Source organism: Pimephales promelas, chromosome 24 (genome assembly GCF_988280905.1).
Source record: "Pimephales promelas chromosome 24, fPimPro1.hap1.1, whole genome shotgun sequence".
Lineage (NCBI taxonomy): Eukaryota > Metazoa > Chordata > Actinopteri > Cypriniformes > Leuciscidae > Pimephales > Pimephales promelas.
This window is the reverse complement of record NC_142792.1, coordinates 27,087,093-27,110,756: the sequence shown is the minus strand read 5'-3', so window position 1 is coordinate 27,110,756 and position 23,664 is coordinate 27,087,093. Positions and strand designations below refer to the sequence as shown.

General features: G+C 42.4%; 1 protein-coding gene across 1 annotated transcript in view; it reads right to left on the bottom strand.

Moving 5' to 3' along the window:
* Window positions 1–934: 934 nt before the first annotated feature.
* Window positions 935–23,664, bottom strand: part of LOC120478347 (NLR family CARD domain-containing protein 3) — a 34,760-nt gene continuing 12,030 nt past the window's right edge. The window contains exons 6-8 of the mRNA XM_039670201.2: window positions 10,220–10,393; window positions 2,333–2,379; window positions 935–2,216 (exon numbers count right to left, since the gene is read on the bottom strand). Coding sequence (XP_039526135.2) covers window positions 1,696–2,216; window positions 2,333–2,379; window positions 10,220–10,393 — 742 coding nt within the window. The 3' untranslated portion in view covers window positions 935–1,695. The remainder of the gene's footprint in view (window positions 2,217–2,332; window positions 2,380–10,219; window positions 10,394–23,664) is intronic.

The window sequence follows — 23,664 nt, the reverse complement described above, 5'->3', positions numbered from 1 at the left end:
GCATAGAAAGCCGGCTGACTGCGGGATTCGATCTGCTGTTGTCGAAGAACCGAGGAAACTTGCTAAGGGGTCCTGCAGGGGAAGAGAGCACACGACTGTGCTAGAGTTACGAGCCAAACCATCCATTCTACGCTGCTTACCTTTCACCGCCATCCGCTGCTGCCCCTGCGACTCCACGCTGGCCAGAGGCCCCTAGAGGGAGAAGAAGAACCCAGTTACCCCGAGACTGTTTTAAGTGCTATTAATCCTTGAATAAAGAAAAGAGATTTTATATAGTTGTCTGTGTCCGCCTGATTGGTGTTCTTGGTGACGGCTCTTCCGGAGTGTGGTTCTTGCCCCCTTGGGAATCGGTCACAGTTTCTCACCTGTTATCTCCAACTGCGATCCTTCCTGCAAAATAAAAGCATTAAACTTACCATCTTGTCTGATTCGTCTGTGATCCCTGACACTACTTATAATAATACATAAAATATTAATAATAGTGGTTGTAACAAAACTAAACATCGTAAAAGAAAAGCTAATGGTAAATGTTGAATATAAGCACAATAAGACTTTTATTCTCAATAATGTTTCCTCACTTTTGTATTTTCACACACAGAGATCGTAACACAATATTGTTGAAAAATTACACCTTAACAATTGAAGATTGAAGAAATGTGAAACTGTGTGAAAGAAGCAACAGATTTATAAGATAAAACTCTTAATTCACTTCACATTTATTTGTACAGCGCTTTTCACAATACACATCATTTCAAGGAAAAAACACACATTATAATCTAGAGATCTGTTATCAGAGGAAACTGTCTAAGTTACACACTTCAGAAACACACACATACACAAATCACAGTTAGTGGAAAATGTGTTCATTTAAACAATAATTATTATAATTATATACAATGATCTCATAGAATTAATCAATACTTGTTCGTTAACTAATGATTATGATATTTAGAAGTGTGTGCATGTGTGTGTGTGATGAACTAAACTAGAACAGGAGTGTATAGATACACACAACAATAATCAGAAACAGGGAATAAAGATCAAGAGAAACTCAAATATGAAGAAAAACAGCAAAACTAAACATAATCCTGACAACAACAACAATAATAACATGATAAATGCTGTAAATCAAGTGAGAACCACACACACACACACACACACACTTGACTTTAATTGTTGCTTGTAACTTTCTCATCTCTGTGTTTTGAGATGATCTTTCAGAGTGTTTTATTTCTTGAATTTGCACAACAGAGACGAACAATCAAAAGATAAAGCAGAACTAATAATAAAAGAAGAACAGCCACTAACAGGTTTAGTCCAGTACACACACTATATATCAACAGAGCCGTCTGTAATAATACACACATCACCCAGAGCAAAGTAATGGTGTTTTAAACTGGATCCAGAAGTGAAGGGGAGGAGCCTAACACACACATCTATGAATGTCTGAAAGTGAAAGTCTTGGATTGGCTCGTATCATCAGACATGTTTGCAGTGAGTCTCATTGTGTCTCATATTTCCTCTCTCTTCTCTGTGTGTCACTGCCTGTTCTTCTGGCTTTCTCTTTATTTCACTGACAGCAGGTCAGCTGTTATTACTGGAATCAAGAGACAATAAGAGACGCAACAACATCTCACTCTGACTGCTTTATCATGCGCCACCCAAAGCATTATGGGTACAGTCTGTTCTCACTCTTCAACACAGTTTCACTGATGATCCATTATAATGAACCCTAAACCCAGGATAGAGTGTGTGTGTGAATGTGGTCTGGACTGTGTGTATGAGGCTCGTTGTGTCAGAGACGCTGTAGAAGGACAGAGTTCCTGCACTGGGATCCACATACACTCCTGTTCTCCTGCTGATGGGCTTTACAGTGAGTTCAGTCATTATGTTATTGTGTCTTAATGAGTATCTGGAGGGATAGCAGGTCAAACTCCAGGACTGATCATTACATCCAAACCGACACTCTTCACCCCATCCCTTCCTGCTGATGCTCTTATATGACACTGATATACACACATCATCACTCCCCTCAATCTCCCAGTAACAGCGTCCACACACACTCTCTCTACACAACACCTGAGGATGATAATCAAATCTGTCTGGATGATCAGGATACGGCTGGAGTGTGTCAGTGTTAGTAATCACTCTGTTCTCCTCAGACAGATGGAGGCGTTCATTCACAGTGTTCAGATCCAGAGTGAGCGGAAGAAGATCTGATGGAGAGAAAACACAACAGTGTGTGTGTGTGTGTGTGTGTGTGTGTGTGTGTACTGATGAAGATCTGATGGAGAGAAAACACAACAGTGTGTGTGTGTGTGTGCAAACATACATTTGTGTAGTCCTTCTGTAATCCTGATCTCTCCTCTATGATCCACACTACAAAACACACAGTGACAGATTTACTAAAGTTATTCTGGCAAATGCATCCATGTATCATTCGTTCAGACGTTTTTTTATTTAATATTGAAAGTAAAAAAAAATAAAATATAAAAAAAACATTCTGAGGTAGAAAAATGAGCAACAGCTTGAATATTCAATTTACTGTCTATGTTTCAATCAAAAGAAACACACCAAAGGGCAAACCACGCACAGATTAGCAGGAAGTGTGCACTCGCCGGGAGATCGCCGTCACACCAACACTGGAGAGTTTGCTCGTCTCGAAAGAAGTTGACAAAATCAGAGATGACTAAAGGAGTGAAGAATTGACCCTTCGCTAAGCCCTGCCCTCCCTAGTTGGTACGCCTGTCAAGCTTTCGCGGCTGGCACATCTATTATAGTGTGGATGCACCAAACATTCCCAGTGAGATAATTAGTAATTTTCAGCGAACAAGTGAAATATCTGAGAGAGCAAGACAAAAGGGACTGCAGTATTCCATTCAAGGGATATATTCACAATATAATATGCAACCGATTAGAGAATAATTTCTTAAAAATTGAAGCTAAAGCCTAACGTTATAGTCACAGCGCAAGCTGCAACCGCCTCACATGCTGACCATTCAAATGAGAACAACACAAATTGAGGAACAGCTATGCTCGTGCACAGCAGGGTTTGTAAAAATAATCCTAATAATTATAAATCAAACAGCTTATCCACAAATCTTGTGGAATAACACTAATACCGGTAAAGCCGCGATCGGATTGGGTTAAAGTTAGTCAGGGGTAGTAGGACGTCGATTAACAAAATGCTGAAATATATTTCAAAGTTTGTCAGTGAGCCTTTGTCTTGTCTTTAATCGTCTTATTTTACGTTATATCATTATGACCAAAGAACCGTCAATATTTCCAAGCAATAGGTTTTTTTGTTAATCATGTCGATATTTACCGGTAGTTGTGAATGTGTCTCCCACTGCTTGATCACACCCATGATTTCTCCCCTTGGCTTTTAGATTTTCTGGAAGGAAAACAACTCCTCTCCCCCGTCCTAAATTTTGGTATACTGGTATCAGATATGCACAATCCATATGTACAATGCTTCAGCATGTTTCCCTTGTTCGAAAGCTTGCCAGACCTCCCGCGCATAGTTACGGTTGCTAAGACACGATTGGCCAGTGGCGGATTTCGGGCGTGGCTTAGCGAAGGGTCAATTAACTTGGCTCGGAAGTGAAACCATATCAGCATTCTGCCAGCGTCCTCCTTTTATAACCAAGAGGAGGGGCGGAGTTGCGCCATGCAAATACCACAGACCCATGGAAATTTCTTTTCCATTGGCTCATTTTGTAATACTCGAAGTTGATAGGCTTCTAAACGAAACCCCATTTGTCCTCATTCGACAGAACTCGGAGTGACAACGAAAGGGAAGCTTTATTGTTAAGTTCTGCCAGGAAGACTGAATTGCTACGTCACATATTACCTTCTCATCTATCCAATCGTGTCTACTACTTGCGGTATAAAAGACCGGTACTTACACATGTTTGAGTTCGCAGATGCTGACGCTTTCATTCATGCTCTCGTTCAGTCGCCAGCCAACATGTGTCAGGACAAGCATATTGTTTACAATTATCGAGATCCGACGATGTCCCGTCGTATCTCCTGCTGCACGTCGAGGTTCCCGCGTTCAGTGCCGCATCTCCCCGTAGGCACAGCGGAGAGTTCCGGTGAGCTCACCTTCAGAGAGTTTCGATCAGCCAAGGCCTCTCACGAGACAACCCGGCCCCATCCCAAGACGTCATATAACTGACGTTTTGGGACGTCTTTTGACCGGGATCAAAAGACGGGATCGCCATCTAACGGCGTTTAAGGGGGCCCTAAAAAGGCGGATATTGACGTATGGTCAAAAGACGTCCCAAGACGTCAGTTATATGACTTTTTAGGATGAGACTGTGTTACACGAGAAGTTCTGCTCCTTTAGGCCTAAAAATCTGTTGCTTCTTACATCAATGGCTGAGTTCATATTGGTGTCCACGATGACGTGGCGTGATCTGATAATGACGGCTGATCTGCAGACTGCAGAGTGGCCGGATAGCTCGCCTTAATTATCGTAGCAAGTGTAAGCAAAGTTTTGAGTTACCGATATTCCACAGTTCAGTGGTAATCCAATAATATTAGCGTTGTCAATACCACGCTCTCATTTGCAGTTTGCAAATACCCACTAACAACTGCATAGCTGATTAGAAATCAATTAACTTTAAGAGTCTTTAAGAGCTTTATGCATATGCAATTTCACTTTTCGCGCTCTTTATAACGTCTGCTCACTCACAAAGAGTTCGGTTGTGTGTGTGTATAAATAAATAAATTAAAATAATAAAAATACAATAAAACCTGAGCTAAAGAGAGCAAGTTTGTCACTCGGCTGTTATGCATATACTGCAGTGGATATCTGTCAGGGGTTTGTGCAGGTGACTGAAGACGAGGGTACAGAACTGCAGTATAGTTGATTTATTTTCAAACTTCACTTAACAGGAACAAACGAAAGTGCCAGGAAATCAGGACACACAAAACAATTCAAAGACGACGACCAACAAACACTGAGAGAAAACAAAGGGCTTAAATGAACAGGGACTGATGGGATAATTAACTGAACACACTAACAGGACTAAACCAAATGTCACAATGACTGGGGGAAACAAAATCACAAAACAGACTAAAACACTCTGACACGTGACAATATCTCTACAGTATTAGTAGTAGTAGTGTGTTGTTCTGTATGAACATTCTGCATTTATTTGATATAAAAGTTGTAGTAAAGTGACCCCTTCTGTTCAAAGTTGGGTATTGCATATTATATTGTTTAAGTCTTTATATGATGACATCATAAATGTGAGCCCAGCAGCAAAGAAGAGCATGTGGTCATGGCTACTACTGCTCCTTCATTTAAGTTGTTTTTAAGGCACTTTCGGTATGTAGATGTTGCTACATTATAACTCCTATGCATATTTAAATGTTATATCTTATATCCATAAGTTTATATCATCAATTTAGTTTTCCTTTTTTTGTGAATGCACAATCTGTTTCTTTTATAGTTGCTAACTACTTTATGCAATGTAAAGCCTTTGTAGTGTTAATGCAAAACATGTAATTGACTCTGTACTGTACATTTAGGATTCTGTATTTTGTATTTTTACAGTTTTACATTATTCCTTGGGCAACAGTAAACCTTGGAAACGATCCGTGTCTGTTGTCTTTGGGAGGCGTTATCTGACTGCATCAAGCAAGCAAGGCATTTGAGATAAAGGGCAGAACAAGTAGTAAACCCTTTATTGCCACTTAGACCCCATTTACACCTGGTATTAAAATGCGATCTGTATCCAGATAAGTTATCCGGATAATAAGTACCGATTCCATTTACACCTGGCCACATAATTGTGTTTTTGCAAAACGGATATAAATCCGATCTTAAACTCCCGCGTATGCAGATTTAATGGATTGCACGCCACCAAAAGCAACAGATTTGAGCTTCGTTGATCATCAGCTAATTTCCAAATCAAAGACATCAATAAAAGAGTGGCAACAGCGCTGGTAAGATAATTTCGTTTCTTTACTTGAAGATGATTGTGTGTTAAGCGTCTGTGACTTACTTTCACTTTTATTTGCGATGTTTGCACGTTGGCTCGATGAATAGACGCTCAGCTGCTCATCTGCGGTGATGGGTGATCCGTGTCGCAGTAGCGCCGTCATATCTGACTATAACATGACATATAGCCTATATAACAAGCTCACTCGTTTATTTTTTGCCTTTTTGGGGGGAGTAAAATATATATATGTGGTTTCAACAACCAGATTGCGTTTACACCTAGTAAAGATCCGGACACAATGCGAGCCAGACTACCTGCAGATGTGGTCAGGCAGATCCGATCGCGATCCGATCACAACGCATTTACACCTTGCATTAACATGCGTTTTTTATTATCCGGATAACTTATCTGGATACAGATCGCATTTTAATACCAGGTGTAAATGGGGTCTTAATCACAAGTACCGGTGAAATTGGCCATCAACCTGTCCATACAAACATATATATGATATGACAAATGGATAGACAGGACAGGAAGACAGGCAATTGATGGAAAAATACAGCATGACATGAGGAGAGGTTAGGAGAAAAAGGCAACCCCCAGACTATGCTCCTGTGAGGAGTACAGTGTGGGAACATGAAAAAAAACCACCTCAGCAACATTAGCACAATCAGTGCATTTTACAACATAAGCAAAACCTGCAACAAGGGTGGGGAGTGGGGGATAGAGGTAGCCCAGCACAGGTAAGCAGCCGTCCGGTCCTGCAGCCATTCTCGGCGCTGGTCACAGACCCGCCTGTCAAAGCGGCGAAGGCGATGGATGGGGTGTGGGCCGGGTGATTGCATATCTATATAGGTATATATATATATATATGTATATATATATATATATATATATATATATGTAAGAGTTCATGTATGTGTAGGCCTGGAGAGTCGCTATGCCTCGCATCATAATCTAGGTGCCTCAGTCCGCAGGATTGTCATAGCGATACACAGCAAGTTGCCATGGAGACAACCTTGATCAGGTCCCAGACAGAGTCAATAATCACAAGGTGGACAGAGTCAACAATCACCTGGGGAGTCGGGGAAAGAACGCAAGAGCGGCTCACTGCAGTGCTCTCCGGGGGAGTTGTTGTTCCAACAGTAGCCTTGGCCAAGGCCAGTGCTGGTTGAGGCCGGCTGTAAACAGATAAGATTGGGATTGTTTGGTCTTGGGGCAAGTAGCCACAATCCAATTTAAACGGCTATTCTCCTGCTCCATTTTGGTCTCTCTAAAACGATCCATTTGCAATCATGACAGGCAGCCTTGTGAGGCTTTGGACAGCTATCACCGTCATCTTAATTCCTCAATAAACCAGGGCAATGCCTAATCCAATCAGCAGAAGACCTGTTATCATGGTTACAAATAGGTAGATATCTTCAACATCCTCCACGAAAAGAGCCGCCAGACACACGACCTGTCACCTCTCCCGTGCATCCATCGTGTAGCCAGCTGCGAACGTTCCGGCAGTACAGTCAGGTTCCCCCGAACCCAAGCTTCTCGTCAAGAAGATGGTGTCAATTGCATTAAGAGACCAGTTGATCAAATCCATAATTTCTTAGTTTAGAAATTAGACAGTAGACTAGACGTGATGAGAGGAGCAAAGCAAGGGAGGTAAGGGGAGGGAGAGAAATGCGACCAACTTGGTTGAGTGCCAAAGAAGTTTCAGCTTCTTCAGAAGACAATAGCAGACAATGGCAGTTCAGTTACATATTTACATGTGTAATAATAGTAATTTCACAAACTATTTTTCACCATATTTAAGCCTACTTAAAATTTATTTAAGTCATTTAATACTTAAAATTAGATCTACAACATTGGAAATGTGTACAATCGCTGTGATAATCCACTGATATGTGTGATGTGATGGGAATAATTTATGTGAGGGGTATTTCCACATTAATGTACAGAGAAATGCAGACTAAGGATCAATGCAGTTGTGTGGCTCCGGTCAAAAGCCACATATACTTAGCTAAAAACTGTTAACTAACAGTCATATTAGTTTTATCAAGTCAAACCAATAACAATAACTAATCAGTGAAGGAGATTCAAGTGACATTGTCTTTCCTCAACTGTATGATTTACAGTTTACAGTTGAGTCAAATAAAGAAAAATAAACATGATGCGCATTTTGCTTTTTCTCTGTCACTGAAGTTAATTCTGAAACGCATCCGAAAAATGAACTGTAACTCAGTAAATACTTGTCACAGAGGCACAAAAGATTTCTCTTTATGAAGCTGAAATTCTCCTCTTTCAAATGAAGTAATTCATATAAAAAACAACTATTCTCAGCTGAAGTAATCTGCATGAAAAGAGAGTTGTCATTCTTTTTTCTTTCACCTAATTATAGCGTAATGTGACCGCGCTCAAGTCAAGTCAAGTCACCTTTGTTTATTACAGATTGTATCAAAGCCAAACCAGCCAAAAAGGAACCAAAACTCCGTCAGGGAAAGAATGGAGAAAAAAAACCTTGGGAGAACCCAGACTCAGTCGGGGGCCAGTTCTTCTCTGGCCAACGAAAGAACAGTGATTACAAAACAAATTGGATCAAAACATTAAGAGTATTTGTCCATTTCCATCTGTTTGGAAGTCGAAGTAATCACGCCGGTTTGGAGATGAGATGTTGAGGATCAGTGCCGATGGCTGTCGTGTCGATGAGGGCGGCACTTAAGGATGAGTCGGGATGGGTCCAGGCGCAGGTCCACAGTAGAGGGTCCCTCGGTCCCACTGAGAGCGCGCGCTATTCAAGCGCTAATGTTGAGGCAAGCCATGAAAACACCCATGTCAGCTGGATAAAACATCCAGTTTAATACAAATCTTACCTTGTCCTTACCTTTACCTCGTCTTGCTGCGCTGTGAGGAATAATGCTATTTAATAATCCTGGAAAAATTACCTCAGAAGTGCTGTTTCATTACGAGGAGCACAGATTCAGCTGATGTAGTAAGTCATTTATTATCAAGTGCTTTGTTCTAATCGCGTTATTGAATAGTGTCTGTAAACTGCACAAAGACTGTTTCAATATGAAATGCATGTCTGTGTGTGAATGAATGAATGGATGGATGAATGAATGGATGAATTCACAGACACGCACGCTGTGCCGTTCTTTCACTTTAGCTCCTACATTAGCCGTTCATTCACTTTAGCTCCTACATTAGTAAACATTATTTTACATGAACACATCCAAACTATATTGCTATAGCCTACTGAGATTTATTCTAACCGCGATATAGAACAGTATCTGTAAAACCAAAAAGACTGTTTAAATATGAATCGGGTGCCTGGGTGTGTGAATGAACGAACGCACAGATGCATAGCCTATTGTTACAGATGAAATAGATTATAAAGTTTTTACTATATTTGCTATAAAATAGACATCAAATAAGCTTTTGTTAGACAGTTTCTGTTCATATGTTAAATATATAGTATGTTTTGTATGAAATAAACTAATCAACTGTTATCCAATGCAAGCTATATCAAAATAATGAATCCTTAACTTTGAAATATGTATGGTAAAATGTATTAGCCTACTTTATATATAAAACGAATCGGTTACCTAACGTAACCTTGGTTCTCTCTAGATGAGGGAACGAGTATTGCGTAAGCTAGCTTCCCCCACTTCTCCACTCAAGAGTCCCGGGGGGACTCTTGAGTGGGGAATATATGTATGTACGTGTGATAAAAAAGGCCAGCAGAGCGGGCCGGCGATTGTGTAGCACGTATAGGGAAGAACAAAGCGGCAAGGCCGGTCTGTGTGTGTCTCCCAACAGTGCAGCTCAACCAGGAGAGCTGAAGTATATATAGCCTGCAGGGCAGGTACTTCCAGATTGTAAAATCTAACAAAGGTGGAGGGGGAAGCCCATCCCACCGCCACACATATATCATGAATGGAAATGCTGCTGGACCATGCCCACGATGAGGCTATGCCTCTAGTGGAATGAGCGCTGATGCCCAGAGGCCATGGCAGGTCTTTAGACCCATATGCGGTTGCAATAACATCAACTATCCATCTGGACAGTGTCCGTTTCGAGGCGGCTAGACCCTTAGTGCGCCCACCAAATGAAAGAAAAGCTGCTCAGAGCGCCTGAACGGGGCAGCGCGTGTAGTGTACAAACTCAGTTAATCTCAAAAATAACTTTTGTAAATGTGGTAATGTGAGTAATAAGTGAAGATATTGAAATGCTGTTTTTGGAATTGTTTAAACAACTCTTCATGCTCTACATACTTGAGTTTTTCCAGTCTGTAGGTTGGATCCTTGAGTTTATCAGTGAGCAGCTTGACTCCTGAATCTCCTGGGTGGTTGTAGCTCAGATCCAGCTCTCTCAGGTGTGAGGGGTTTGAACTCAGAGCTGAAGACACATAACCACAGCCTTCCTCTGTCACCATACAGCCAGACAATCTACAAAGACATACAGCAACAGTCCACATGACATTAGTTTGTCAATTAGACTTCACTATCACACACTGATCTTGGCTGTGTTTCCCAAAAGAATCATAAGCCTTATTTGATCGTATAGACCATTGGTGGCCATTGTTCTAAATTCAACTTAAGATGCTTTTAGGAAACTCAGCCCAGTGCAGTTCTTATTTGCAACTGTTATTTTCTTTAGATTCAGTTACAAAAGTGTCAGGAAATGTACCTGAGGAAATGTAAATGTTTGATCACATTGTTGAAACCTTTGACATTCCAACTGATAAAACAAACACATGAACCACCTGACTGTGACACAGTGTCTGGTTGTGCTCACTAGAGGTCCTCGTTCTCACGGTGTCCTTCACATTGACTTCAATTCCCAGCATTCTGTCTGTAACTGTCACTCATCATTTCACTAATCATTGTTCCCAGCTGTTCTGTGTTAGTCTTGTTAGATATGTGTTTATTCCCTGTCTCTGTTAGTATGTGTATGGTGTCGTTGTTATATGTCCACACTTCCAGTCTGTATCTGCCCGTTCTTGTTTTGTCTTGTGCCTTGGATTGCCTATTTGGATTTTGACCCCATGCTAGAATTACTACGAGTTTGGATTACCCTTAATTTAATTGAAATTACTGCACTTGGATTTTTCCGGCTCCTGTGTGTGTTTCGTGACAGAACGACTCCATCCTCATAAATCCAGCGGTAGATTTGAGTTTTTATTTTAGTTTATTTCATTTTATTTATTTTTTTGGAAGATTTCGTCCCCAGTCACCATGTGGATTCCACGTAGTGAGCTTTCTCCCACCTAGAGAGAGAATGGCATCTCGTCACTAGAATATTTTTCTAGATGTGCATGAAGGCATGAGGAGATCAGGGCAGCTGAGGCTTCACCACTGGTCTCATGGAGCGCTGGGACTTCGTCGATGGTTTCGTCCAGTTCAGAGGGGGTACAAATTTGTCTGAAAGGACGGACGAGGAGAAGGAGACCTGTGTCTGCCCAGTCAGAAACTGTTCACGTTCCGTCTGCCCAGTCAGAGACTGTTTACGTTCCGTCTGCCCAGTCAGATTGTTCACATCACGTCTGCCCAGTCAGAGACTGTTCACGTTCCGTCTGCCCAGTCAGAGACTGTTCACGTCCCGTCTGCCCAGTCAGAGACTGTTCACGTCCCGTTCCATCTGTCCAGAGACTGTTCACGTCCCGTCTGCCCTGCTGTTCGAGAGCCGGAATCAGAGCCAGTGCCCGTTCCAAAGCCGGAGGCAGAGCCAGTGCCCGTTCCAGTTCCCATTCCAAAGCCGGAGGCAGAGCCAGTGCCTGTTCCAGAGCCGGAGGCAGAGCCAGTGCCTGTTCCAAAGCCGGAGGCAGAGCCAATGCCTGTTCCAGAGCCAGAGGCAGAGCCAGTGCCTGTTCTAGAGCTGGAGCCAATGTCTGCTCCAGAGCCAGTGTCTGTTCCAGCACCAGTGTTTGTTCCTGTGTTTGTGTCTGTTCTTGTGGATGTTACAGTTCTTGTGGCTGTTCCTGAGCCGGCGTCTGTTCCTGAGCCGGCGTCTGTTCCTGAGCCGGCGTCTGTTCCTGAGCCGGTCTCTGTTTCGCCCTGGCCGCCCGATGGACTCTCTGTTTTGCTCTGGTCCCCGATTAAGCCCTTACCCCTTGTTCCTGTCTCCTTTCACAGACCTGGCCACCATCCGTTCCACCTCCATCCCTCCCTGTCTTGTGTCGTGTTTTTGTATGTTGTCGTGGAGCGCCTGGTAGCCGCTCCGTAGAGGGGACATTGACTTCAATTCCCAGCATTCTGTCTATCACTGTCACTCACAGTTCATTGCACTCAGCTGTTCTCCGTAATCATTGTTCCCAGCTGTTCTGTGTTAGTCTTGTTAGATATGTGTATTTATTCCCTGTCTGTGTTAGTATGTGTATGGAGTCGTTGTTTTATGTCCACACTTCCAGTATGTATCTGCCCATTCTTGTTTTGTCTTGTGCCTTGGATTGCCTATTTGGAAATTGTATCCAATGCCTGAATTACTACAAGTTTGGATTACCTTTTATTTAATTAAAATTACTGCACTTGGATTTTTCCGCCTCCTGTGTGTGTTTTGTGACTGAGCATTGAGTAAGTTAAAGGACATTGGTTACAACAACAAAAAGATAAATGTTGAAAATATGAATGGTGTGACTTTCTTCTGAGATTAAGTTAAAGGACAAAGAAAATGCAAAAGGAAAGAAAAAATAGGCATAAAACATGTACTACATATGTACGAACACACAACACAAACTTTATCTCCACTGAACTTTCAGAGAGAGCTCTTTAACAAATTGTAAAAATATTAAGAAATAGGGAACAAACCACAGTTCACAGACTGCATATAAAATTGTAAAAAATAAAAGGTCAAAGTTTCATGGTCTGTAAATGTTAATAATGCAAAAAGTCAATAAAGTCTGATACAGCGTAGACCTTTAATGGCATGCAAAAAGGATGTTACCTATATGACTCCACCCACGTAGGCCTACTGCCCCGAGTGGAACATTGTCCAAAAATAATCTGTCATTACCTGTAACCACAGCAGCTATACCTAGCTTGAGTGTTTGGGTTAAAGCACGGTGGTAAGGAACGTAGAAACGATGTGGGGGGTGTCAAAACTGTATGAAAGGCGAATCTGCAGGGATACAGTATCCTGAATTTGACACCAGCTCTCTGTAGTTTAGCCTTAACTGATTTAAACTGATCCTGAACCTTGTTTGAGTCCTGCAGAGAAGTCTGTAAAGATCAAAATCTTGGAATCTCGCGTGACAAGTGTAAAATTTCTTCCCTGGTCGGAAGCAAAGAAATCTTATGATGACGGCTCTCTGTGGTGCGCCAGATCATGGTGCAAGGGACCGTTGTCCGTGCTCACAATTCCTCAGGAATTGTTTTTGTCAGGGCCGGGAATAAAACTCGGGTCTCTGGCGTGGTAGTCAGACTCTTAACCCCTGAGCCACTGAAGATGGTGAACCTAACAGTAAAACGCACTCACGTAGTAGATGAGATGCAGAAATAGTTTTAATTCAAATAACAGAAATCCACAGCTGAAGCAAAAATCATCAAAAGTAATCCTCAAAAACAAAATCAGTCCAACAGGGTTTTTCACAAAGAATATTCAAAAAATATTCCCACAGGTATTCAGCAAAAAACTACATAGGAGAAAGTCCACAAAAAATAAAACAGAGCAGGGAACAATCCATAGGCAAGATAAATTAAATGTCTCAGTATTAGAGGACACTTACTTGGGCTACCGACTTTAGCACAACTAAACACCAAGCAAAGAGGCTATATAAAGAGGCGTTTAGACGAGCGTTTTGTGTGGGAAATCCGCGTGCAAATGGAGACGCAAAAGTGTGTGAAATTCAATGTAGTATGCACTTCAGGCGGCTAGGAGTGCATACTACAACAACACCAAGTCCACGCGCCTGCGTACAACTTTCACTGTCATGCAAACTTTTGCGTTTTTACCGTTTACACGGGAACGCGGCGGTGGAGCGTTTTAAAAATTTCCACTCTGGAGGTTGGTTTCACTTTTTTGCGTTTTTAAGCCTCAAAAACGCTGTCGCCGTGTAAACGAAAAGCACATCCGATAAAATATTTTTACGTTTTCACCCGCGAGCGTTCTCGTGTAACCAGGGCCTTAAATACACACATCTGAATGACACACATGTGAACCTAATGCCACTAATTACAAATTGAATAAGCAGGGCACGATAGCACCATGAGGACCTCTAGAGGCTAAAACATGATATAACAGCTAAAACACTGACAGTTGTGGTAAGCATCTCTTTTAAAAGAGCTGGTGTAAACAGTGCTTCGAAACTAGACGGTCATTGGATAAATGCTGCGATTATGTCCCGCCCACGGACACTCAGCGTCCCTGGGAGTGAATGGAGAAATGGGCTGGCCTGGACTCCGGGCGTCTGCATAATAATTGGAGAGTCTGTCGAAAGACTGCATCTCCTTTTTATGGACAGTGATTTTATACTATTAAAAGTCGCTGATGCTTAAAGTATTCAAGCTCAGTCCCATCGCGGATTTTGCAAGTGTAATCGAAAGACAAACTGCTGTAACCTATTTCTTGGTATTTGCTTGGAGAAATTGCTTGCCAATTTTCATCATACATTTCACCACACTCACAATATTGAGATACAATACAACGCTCCAAGTAGGCCTACCAATCATTTTATGCATTTATACTTTTCTACAGTTCAACTAATACAGAATCAGATGTTTTCAAACCAGGGTTCAATAAACCTCAGGGTCTGCTTCAGTACAGCAATATTAATAACAATAATTGTACTGTTCTCGCTGAGGTGTACCAACTCCAACTAAACAGTGAGCTAAACTCTCTCTATTCATGAACATGAAGAAATCCTGAATTCTTCGTATGCAGTTTTATTTCCTTCACATTATTTCCTTCATATTATTTCCTTCACATACTATATCCATACAAATGAGATGATGAGAGAGTGAAACTAAAAAACAAACAGCAAAATACTGAAATTAGCTAAGCCAACTAGCTTTCATGAACATAACTTTTACAGCACAAATTCAATATGCTTAAAAGATAACTTAAGTCAGAACAAAGATTATATACATTGTAACAGTCAAAACTGTGTACATGTTTTTTTGTTTGTAATTGTACTACACACCTTCAGGGGGCACCAAGGGCTAATACCATCAGACGTAAAGTAGGTGGAGAGAGTAGAAGAAGGAGATGGATAATGGAGGAGTAAGCATGTCTTATGAATTCAAATGATCAATGGTCCTGATTAAGAAACTAAATGTTTTATGCTCAATTGGAAGTAAGCAGTGGTTTCTTTTTCTTATGTTGACTGGTGGATGTATATGAATTTATTTGCCTAATTTAATGATTTTGTTTTGTAGAAGGACTTCACGTTCTGGTGGTTTTTTGTCCTTCTGTTGCTTATGCCTGACTGAGTATGTTTGAAACTACATGAAGTGAGTTGGGAAAGTCATATGTCTTACCCCTGTTGATCCTGAAATTGGATTATACCTGCACAGTTGTGGATTATGAAACTGTTTTACATCATCTATGTGATTTTGGATCAACAATAAGATGGACACTGGGAAGATGTGGAATTTGTATTCTTTGTTCTGAGATTTCCTGGACATTGACTTTGAGAAAGTGATCAATGAACTTTCAACGTGATTATCTTTGGCATCTCTCCTTAGTCATTATCGTCATTCAAAAACAGATAATACTTTCATTTATATGTAACTGGTTATTGAGTAAAAAGAACCTGTAAGAAGTTTTGTGTGTCCATAAGAGGGTTACAAAAGATAAAAGAAAAATACAATGAATGAAAAGTATTTGTTTATTATTGTTTTGCATGTCATAGATTGATAAAAAGCCTGGGTCCTGTCTACCTTAAATAACATATAGCTAGTGAAAAAACCCACCCTATAAAAACAGATTTATGACTAATTCTTTTGTGAGGTGAAGGAAACAGTTATAACATACAAGCGATGCTTCTACTGGGAAGTCAATGGGCAGGATGAATTTTCTCTGGCGCAATGACCGTCTGCATTTTTTAACTGGTCTGCTGTTTTTTAATGCGGCTTCCTACTTTCGTTTTTAGCTCAGTAAACAAATGTCAAAATAAGAGTCTGAAAGTATACCAAATAAAAGCATATACCAAATTAAACTTAAATGCCTGAAGGGCAGAACAATAATAACATAATAACAATCCATCGTTGTTTCATATTAAACTTTGTTATTCTCTTAACTAAGACTCTTAACTCTCAACTAAAAGCAACGGACAAAATATTTCAACAACGTTTTGGCTTGGCACAGCTCCTAGAAGATTTACAACTGTCAGACTGTCGTCACGCTCAGTTTGAGCCTGCGCAGTCGCTCAGACATCAGACAGACATTGAAATCAATGGGGTCACTCTGTCCATTTCTTTTATTGTCTATGAAGAGAACGCAGTGCCGGATGATCAGCGCTCACTCACATTCTACGTCTTCATAGTTTACGATCTCTGTCAGTCATATCTAATACTTTGTTTGACAGAACTGGAGGCTTCAGAACTGGTAATCAAATAAAGTAAATGGTACCTATGTGAAAAAGTAATGCGTTTGCTTTTATATCATTTGTAACAATCAGCCTAAAATACTTTCTCATTTACCGTCAACATTCAGCAAATGTGCAGCTACATAATTTAAACAAATCTCTGAATATCTAATAAACATTTAATTTCACAAACCTTGCAGATTTAATCGAATCCAGCGGTGGTCTCTTGTGAAGTGTGCATTTGTGGTTGGCATAAACGTGTTACTGCGAGTGACGGTCTGCGCGCAGTGAGTGAATGCGAACACAAGATCAGCTTCACAGCAGACGCGATTTTTTTTATCCTTATTGAAACATTTAAAATTTTGAACATTTTGTCTACTCCTGATGAAGGTCATGTGACGGAAACGTTGTGTGTGAGTAGACTTCATTTTAAATTGCAAGTAACGTTAGTGTGCGGGATGTCCTTATCTGCTAAAACGACTGGCTGCTCTGGTCTTATTATCCGATGCACCTATCACCTGCAGGTGTGCGATGGAGTTTGGTTACTAAATCCTCTATTTCAAAATATGCTGTGCTTTATCCAGTTCATGTCGTTCTCTTTCATAGGTTCACTCAACGCTGCGGATAACGCAGTGGGAGTGGGATATTCTCTGAATGTGCCGATTGTCTGAAGCCCAATAGAATCATGGCAATTCATTGGCTGATAGCGCTCGTGGAGTCTGGTCCCTCCCCGATGCAATCACGTCGCATAATCATATACGCGCGTGCGCCATCTTCCACTCATAGACCAGGTTGAAATCACAAAAATGTGCCTGAATAAAAATCTTCAGGCATTTTTGAGTAAAAGTTGGCAAATAGACTATTCTAGGGGTATTTTTTATGCTGAATCCATTTTTGCTGTTTGCCAAGCTCTATCTCTTACGTGAAACTCAGTGGAGTGTAAAATTCAAGATGACCGCCTCATACGCCAAAATGACCAAATTTCTCAGCACTAGCTCAAAGATAAACAGTTTTTATTGTGATATAGCATTTATTGAGTAAAGGAAACAAACTGAATAGTCAGAACTTACAATGTTTCTGGTAAACACTGACCTGTTATTTTGTGTATTTGAGTATGGCCATGTAAGAAGATCAACATCATACTGGTGGCTGCAAAAGGCCTATATCTTAAACCATCATCCTATTACATTATGTTAAGAGTGTTTATTACTTTTCAATATTTACATGTCCATGTAAACAAGTTTAAGGCCTGAAAATTCAACTAAACTCAACTAAATTTTCTTTTGGGTTATTTATGGAAAAGATATTACCAGAAAGATTGGTTGTAAATATTACAAATTGAGACAAATGACCAAATTACCAACACATATCAAGGTGTCACACCACACCACTAACATTAGCTTTGAACAGATAAAGGAAATACAGGAAACTTGGCATAAAATTACCTTATGAAGTTGGACAGTAGCTGAATACTAACTAAAATATGAACTGCATGGCATATAAAAGTGAATGTGAATTTAAACAATGGAACGACAAGATTCTCAAATATGATCACAACAACATAGAGCAGTGCTCTTATTCAGTTCAGCAACTGCTACATTCTGCATCACTTTTCTTGCACTTGCATGCAGCAGAGCAATGCAGACGAAACTTTTTACATTTACATCGTGCACTCATACATCTTGAGGAGCAGTTGCAGCTGATCAATTCCAAACAGTAGTCTGGGACTGGAGGGAGTGACATCAAGATGGGCAGCAGCGTAGAATCTTCCAGTCTTCACCCCACTGGCGGAGGAAGACATACCGCTTGTTTGCTTGAAGGACCTTTGCCTGCCCTGGACCCTATGACAATGCAGTGCTGAAGTGCCAACTAGCCTCTCCCTATGGAGGATCCCTATTCCACTCTACTGATAAAGCATTGTGGGAAATTCGGTTCGCGTACCAACCCGAAGTGATAAAATAAAATAAAATTCTGTATCAAAATTATAGGCAAGACAAATAGTTTATTTAGGCATGATTTGTAGGGAATTACAAACCTGCGCACATATATTCAAATGCACATAACTATAGAATCAATTTTTAATGCGCATGTGAATGCCATCAGCGTTTATCACAGGTTCAGTTTAAAGTCTGTTTAGAGAGAGCGGCGTCGTCTTAGCGGACCCTAATTTGAGTTCCATATAAGCTTAATTTAAAGTGCTTTGTCAACTGTAAGGACCACGTGTTGTTGACCGAGTGCTGTTGCAGTGTGCCTGCATCTCTGTATTACTGTGTTGAGTAAGTTCATTGGGGGAAGCTTGTACAATTGGCATATAGCCAATACTTGTGACCTCTGAGTTGGTCGGGAAGATTGTCTGATTGAAATTGGTCTAACCTGTCTTAATATCTGCATCTTGCCATTTGATGAAAAACGCCATGTCCTTGGAAAGTGCTACACATGCTGATAGATTATCAAGGAGTTCTTCATTGTACCATTCCTAGTTGGTTTGTATAATTGATCCTGGTTCTGTTTTTCCTGACACAACTGCAGCTGGAGAACGTTGTTCCATGATTTCAGGAACTTGAAGACTAGTCTTTGTAGATGGATGGAGATCATTCAGTCCCATGTCTTCTTCTGGACCTCTGCCATCCAGCGACTTGAGTTGTATGAAAGCTGTTTTTACCATCAAAACTGCCATCATTGATGTCAATATTGTCACATGTGAAGTGCACAAATCTGTTGGGTACAAAGTTTGGTGGAACCACTGCTCCTGTATCCACGTCCATTGTAAGAAGTGCTCTCTCCTCCAAAGCTGTATCAACCTGTTTTAAGTTGTTGTAGCTTATGAAGTGACCAGCCATGTGAAACAGCTCAACCAGTTCTTTTGATCTGGTAGCTTGGTGCAATGTGTTTGCTAGACCAATATTGGAAGTCCAGTGTTTACCACAACTGAAGTTGTACACTAGGTCTTGAGCAACACTTCAGAACCTTACTTTGAGTGTCATCTTTTTTATTTTGAGCAGCACCATCATCATGATCCACTTCTAAGAGACCCTGTCCACCAAACAATAAGCGAAGGAACATGAAAAGGCTCTCTGGATTGCATGATATTATTTTCTCTTCTCTTACTACAAAACAATGACATTGACCGGCCAGACTTCAAACTACACACAGCTTCCATATTGGTGTGGTGATCTTATAATCTGACCAACTTCATGGGTACAATTCCACAACTGGAAATATTTTGTGTCGGTTCATGTTGCTCTTTAGATATAGAAATTAATTCTGATGAAAAATACGATGTGTGTGGAAATAACTGCAGAAAGTAATAGAAATAGAAAGTAGAATAAAAAACCTTATTGATAACTCCGAACTCAATTTTGACCCAAAGACAATAGCATGTGACTCCAAACAAATGACTACAATGAGAAATAATTCAATTATCATTGTCACATACAAATTACCTTAATTCCCACCTAAATAAACTTTATATACTCATTAATTGATGTTGTGTATGATGTTAAGTTTTAAAATATGGAATTTCCTGACATTTTAGAGGTCATCTTGGACTTTGCGCTCTACTGAGTTTCACATAAGAGATACAGCTTGGCAAACACCAAAAATGGATTCAGCAGAAAAAATACCCCTAGAAAAGTCTGTTTGCCAACTTTTACTCAAAAATGCCCGAGGGTGTCACATTATCTGAAAATCGACCTAGTCTATCAGATTTCTCTGCCTTCACGAAGCGATCACATTGTCCTTCGGCTCGGATTTTATAAAAGCCTATAAACGGATATATAAATGGATTTTTCTTGCACTTCAGCGACTGCATAAGTGGAACTCAGTTCTCCTTCCGGTGAAGCTGCAATGGAGTATCGACGTTGCTCTCCGCCATGTGCTCGCTTCATCGCAAGCGACGACCCTCGCAGTAAGTGCATCAGGTGTTTGGGTTTCTCACATGCGTGCGAGGCCGTTCTAGGATCTTCTACATGTAAATTCTGTGATAATTTACTTCTAAAAACTCTCCGCTCTCGGCTCGCGGTTTTTGAGACGGATCCTAAATTCGCCTCCCCCCGTCGCGCTCCCGAGGCCTCTCGAGGATCCGCGACCTGGGGTTCGGATGTTGAGCTCGAGGATGTTGAGTTTGCATCGAGAGATTTCCAGATCTTGGAAGCAGCCTTTCTCTGCGCATCTCACTAATGCGGCAGCTGCTGATTTCACCAACCTTGTGGGTTCTGTGGAACAGGGCTACTCCGCCATTCCAGCTATTGAGGATACTTTGGCCAGCCATCTTGCTCCGTCGTCGGCGCCATCTTGGAAAGCATGTCCTCTCCTTCCATCTAAAGCATGTAGAACTTCTTCCTCTCTCATCGGAATATCCTACATGGCGGCTGGTCAAGCAGGCATGACTCTTCACACTATGGCCATCCTTCAGGCCTACCAGGCCGATATCCTTAAAGGGATGGATGAGGGTAGCGGTGTCACTCCTGAGGTTGTGAAAGAGCTTTGTAGGGCCACCAAACATACCGCACGTGCGGTGGGCCGCTCTATGGCTGGCGCAGTTGCTGCGGAACGCCACTTATGGCTCAACCTCACTGAAATCCGCGATAAATAGAAGGTTTTCCTCCTTGATGCCCCTATCTCTCAGTCAGGGCTGTTCGGAGAGGCGGTCAACACAGTGGTCGAGAAATTCCGTTCCTCCAAGTCTCAATCAGCCGCTTTTAAGCAGTTCATGCCCAGGAGAGTTAGGGAATCCCCCGCTCCCTCCCTTGCCCGAAGACCTAGAGAACGTCTTTCTCAGAGAGAAAAGACCGTTCCCCCGTCAACGACCTCACAAGCGTGTGCAGCTGAAGCGATCCGACAAGCCGTCCGCTCCAGCTGCCTCGTCCCGCTCCTGACCCTTTGGTTAGGAAAAGGAGAGCTCCTCCACATGCACGAGGTTGGGACAGACCACACAAGCGTTTCTGTCTACCTCCAACCAGCTCTCCTTTCCTTACCCTGTCTCCTTCGCCACCCAGGGTGTTTCGAAGAGCAGGCCCTATTTTACCGCTTCTACTCAGCCCGGTGCGAGAGGAAGGAGACACCCTTGGTTCTCTCCCCTCCCCACCGACACACTCTTTAACTGCCGGTCACGTCCTCAGAGACACTCTTCCTTTTTTTCTGGAGCAGGCAGGCCCGCTCACCCAAACCCCAGCATTGTCACCTCCCATCGGGTGTCAGGACGCCAAGTGCTCTCCTACACGGACAACCTCGCGACTCCACGATCTTCAGCACGACATCCTCTGTCAGGTATGTCATCTGCATTGCAACACCCCTCTTCCTCTTTCACATTTCTTTCCAGAATGGGAGCGCTTACAAGGGGTATCGCCGTGGATTCTTCGCACAGTTCGGTTCGGCAACACTCTCCAGTTTTGCCGCAACCACTCAGGCTTCTATGCTGCAGCAGGAAATGTCTTCCCTCCTTCTCAAAGGTGCGATAGAGGAGGTTCCTGCTGAGGAAACCGAACAAGGCTTCTACAGCCGTTATTTCCTGGTTCCGAAGAAAGACGGCGGCCTGCGTCCCATTCTGGACCTCCGCCGAATGAATTTCGCCCTTTTCTGAGGGAAATTCAAGATGTTGACGTTGAAAGCCATCATTTCTCAGATTCGGCCAGGAGATTGGTTCGTGACAATAGACCTCAAGGATGCCTATTTTTACATCCAGGTCGTGCGGCGTCACAGAAAGTTCCTCAGGTTCGCCTTTGGAGGAAGGGCTTTCCAGTACAGGGTCCTCCCCTTTGGCCTCACTCTGGCGCCGAGAACGTTCACGAAATGCGTGGATGCAGCACTGGCCCCCTTGCGGCTCCAGGGCATTCGTATTCTCAATTATCTGGATGACTGGCTCATTCTAGCCCAGTCCAGGGAGTTGGCTACCCACCACAGGGACACTGTTTTGTGCCATATTCAGTCTCTCGGTCTGAGGTTGAACGGGGAGAAGAGTGTTCTTACTCCAGCTCAGCACACAGTTTTCTTTTTTTTGTGATCAATTTTTTATTGAATCAGAGAATATTTGGTACAGAAACAAAGGTAGACATAAACAACATTTTGAACACATTCTCTCTTTTCACCCCCCCTCCCCCCATATTCCCAAGGCAACCAAGTCCCCCCACCCCCATCTCCTAATAATGCATTCAGAGCAATTACACTTTAAGAGCAGCACAGATCACATTTCAGATACAATAGATCAAAATAAAAATATGAGATATAAATCTTAAAGACGTTCCTTAATTTTTGAAATGACACTTGACCATGACAAAATAGTCTTATAGCACACAGTTTTCTTGGGGGTGCACATGGATTCAGTTTGTATGCAGGCCCGTTTGGCTCCTGCACGGATTTGCAGTTTGATGACATGTTTGGCCCATTTTTCGCTAGGCAATCGTGTTTCTGTGGGCAATTGCCGCAGGCTTCTGGGCTTAATGGCTGCAGCCTCCCCTGTGCTACCCCTGGGTCTGCTCCACATGAGGCCCTTCCTGTGGTGGATGAAGCTCTCAGGGATCCGGCCCACTGGGCCAGCCTTTCGCCTGTTGAGGGTGTCGGGCAGTTCCCCTCGCGCCCTGTCAATTTGGCGGGACCCTCTTTTTCTTCAGAAAGCGGTCAGCATGGGGACGGTATTCCGTCGCCAGATGATTACGACGGATGCCTCTCTAACCGGCTGGGGAGCAGTTTTCAAGGGCAGACCAGCGTGTGGGGTCTGGACGGGCGAGACCCTCGCTTGGCACATAAACTCCCTGGAGCTGAGAGCTGGTTTCCTGGCTTTGCGTCATTTTCTCCCTTTTCCAAAGGGTCACCATGTCATTGTCAGGACGGACAACATGGCGGTAGTTTCCCATGTAAACCGGCAAGGAGGTTCTCGATCTCGCACACTGGACAGGCATGCGCGTCATCTTCTCTTATGGTCTCAGAGCAGGTTCCTTTCTCTGAGAGCGGTCCATGTCCCAGGGATTCTAAAACCTCGCAGCGGATTTCCTATCGAGGCAGAAACTAAAGTCGGGGGAATGGATGTTGAACCGTCAGATAGTGCCCCAGATCTGGCAGGTGTTCGGGGAAACCGGAAGTGGACCTCTTTGCCTCGCAGGAGTCATCCCAATGCCCACTCTGGCTCTCCCTGAATCCTCCAGCTCCGTTGGGGATAGATGCATTCGCCCACCCTTGGCCAATGCAGAAACTCTACGCCTT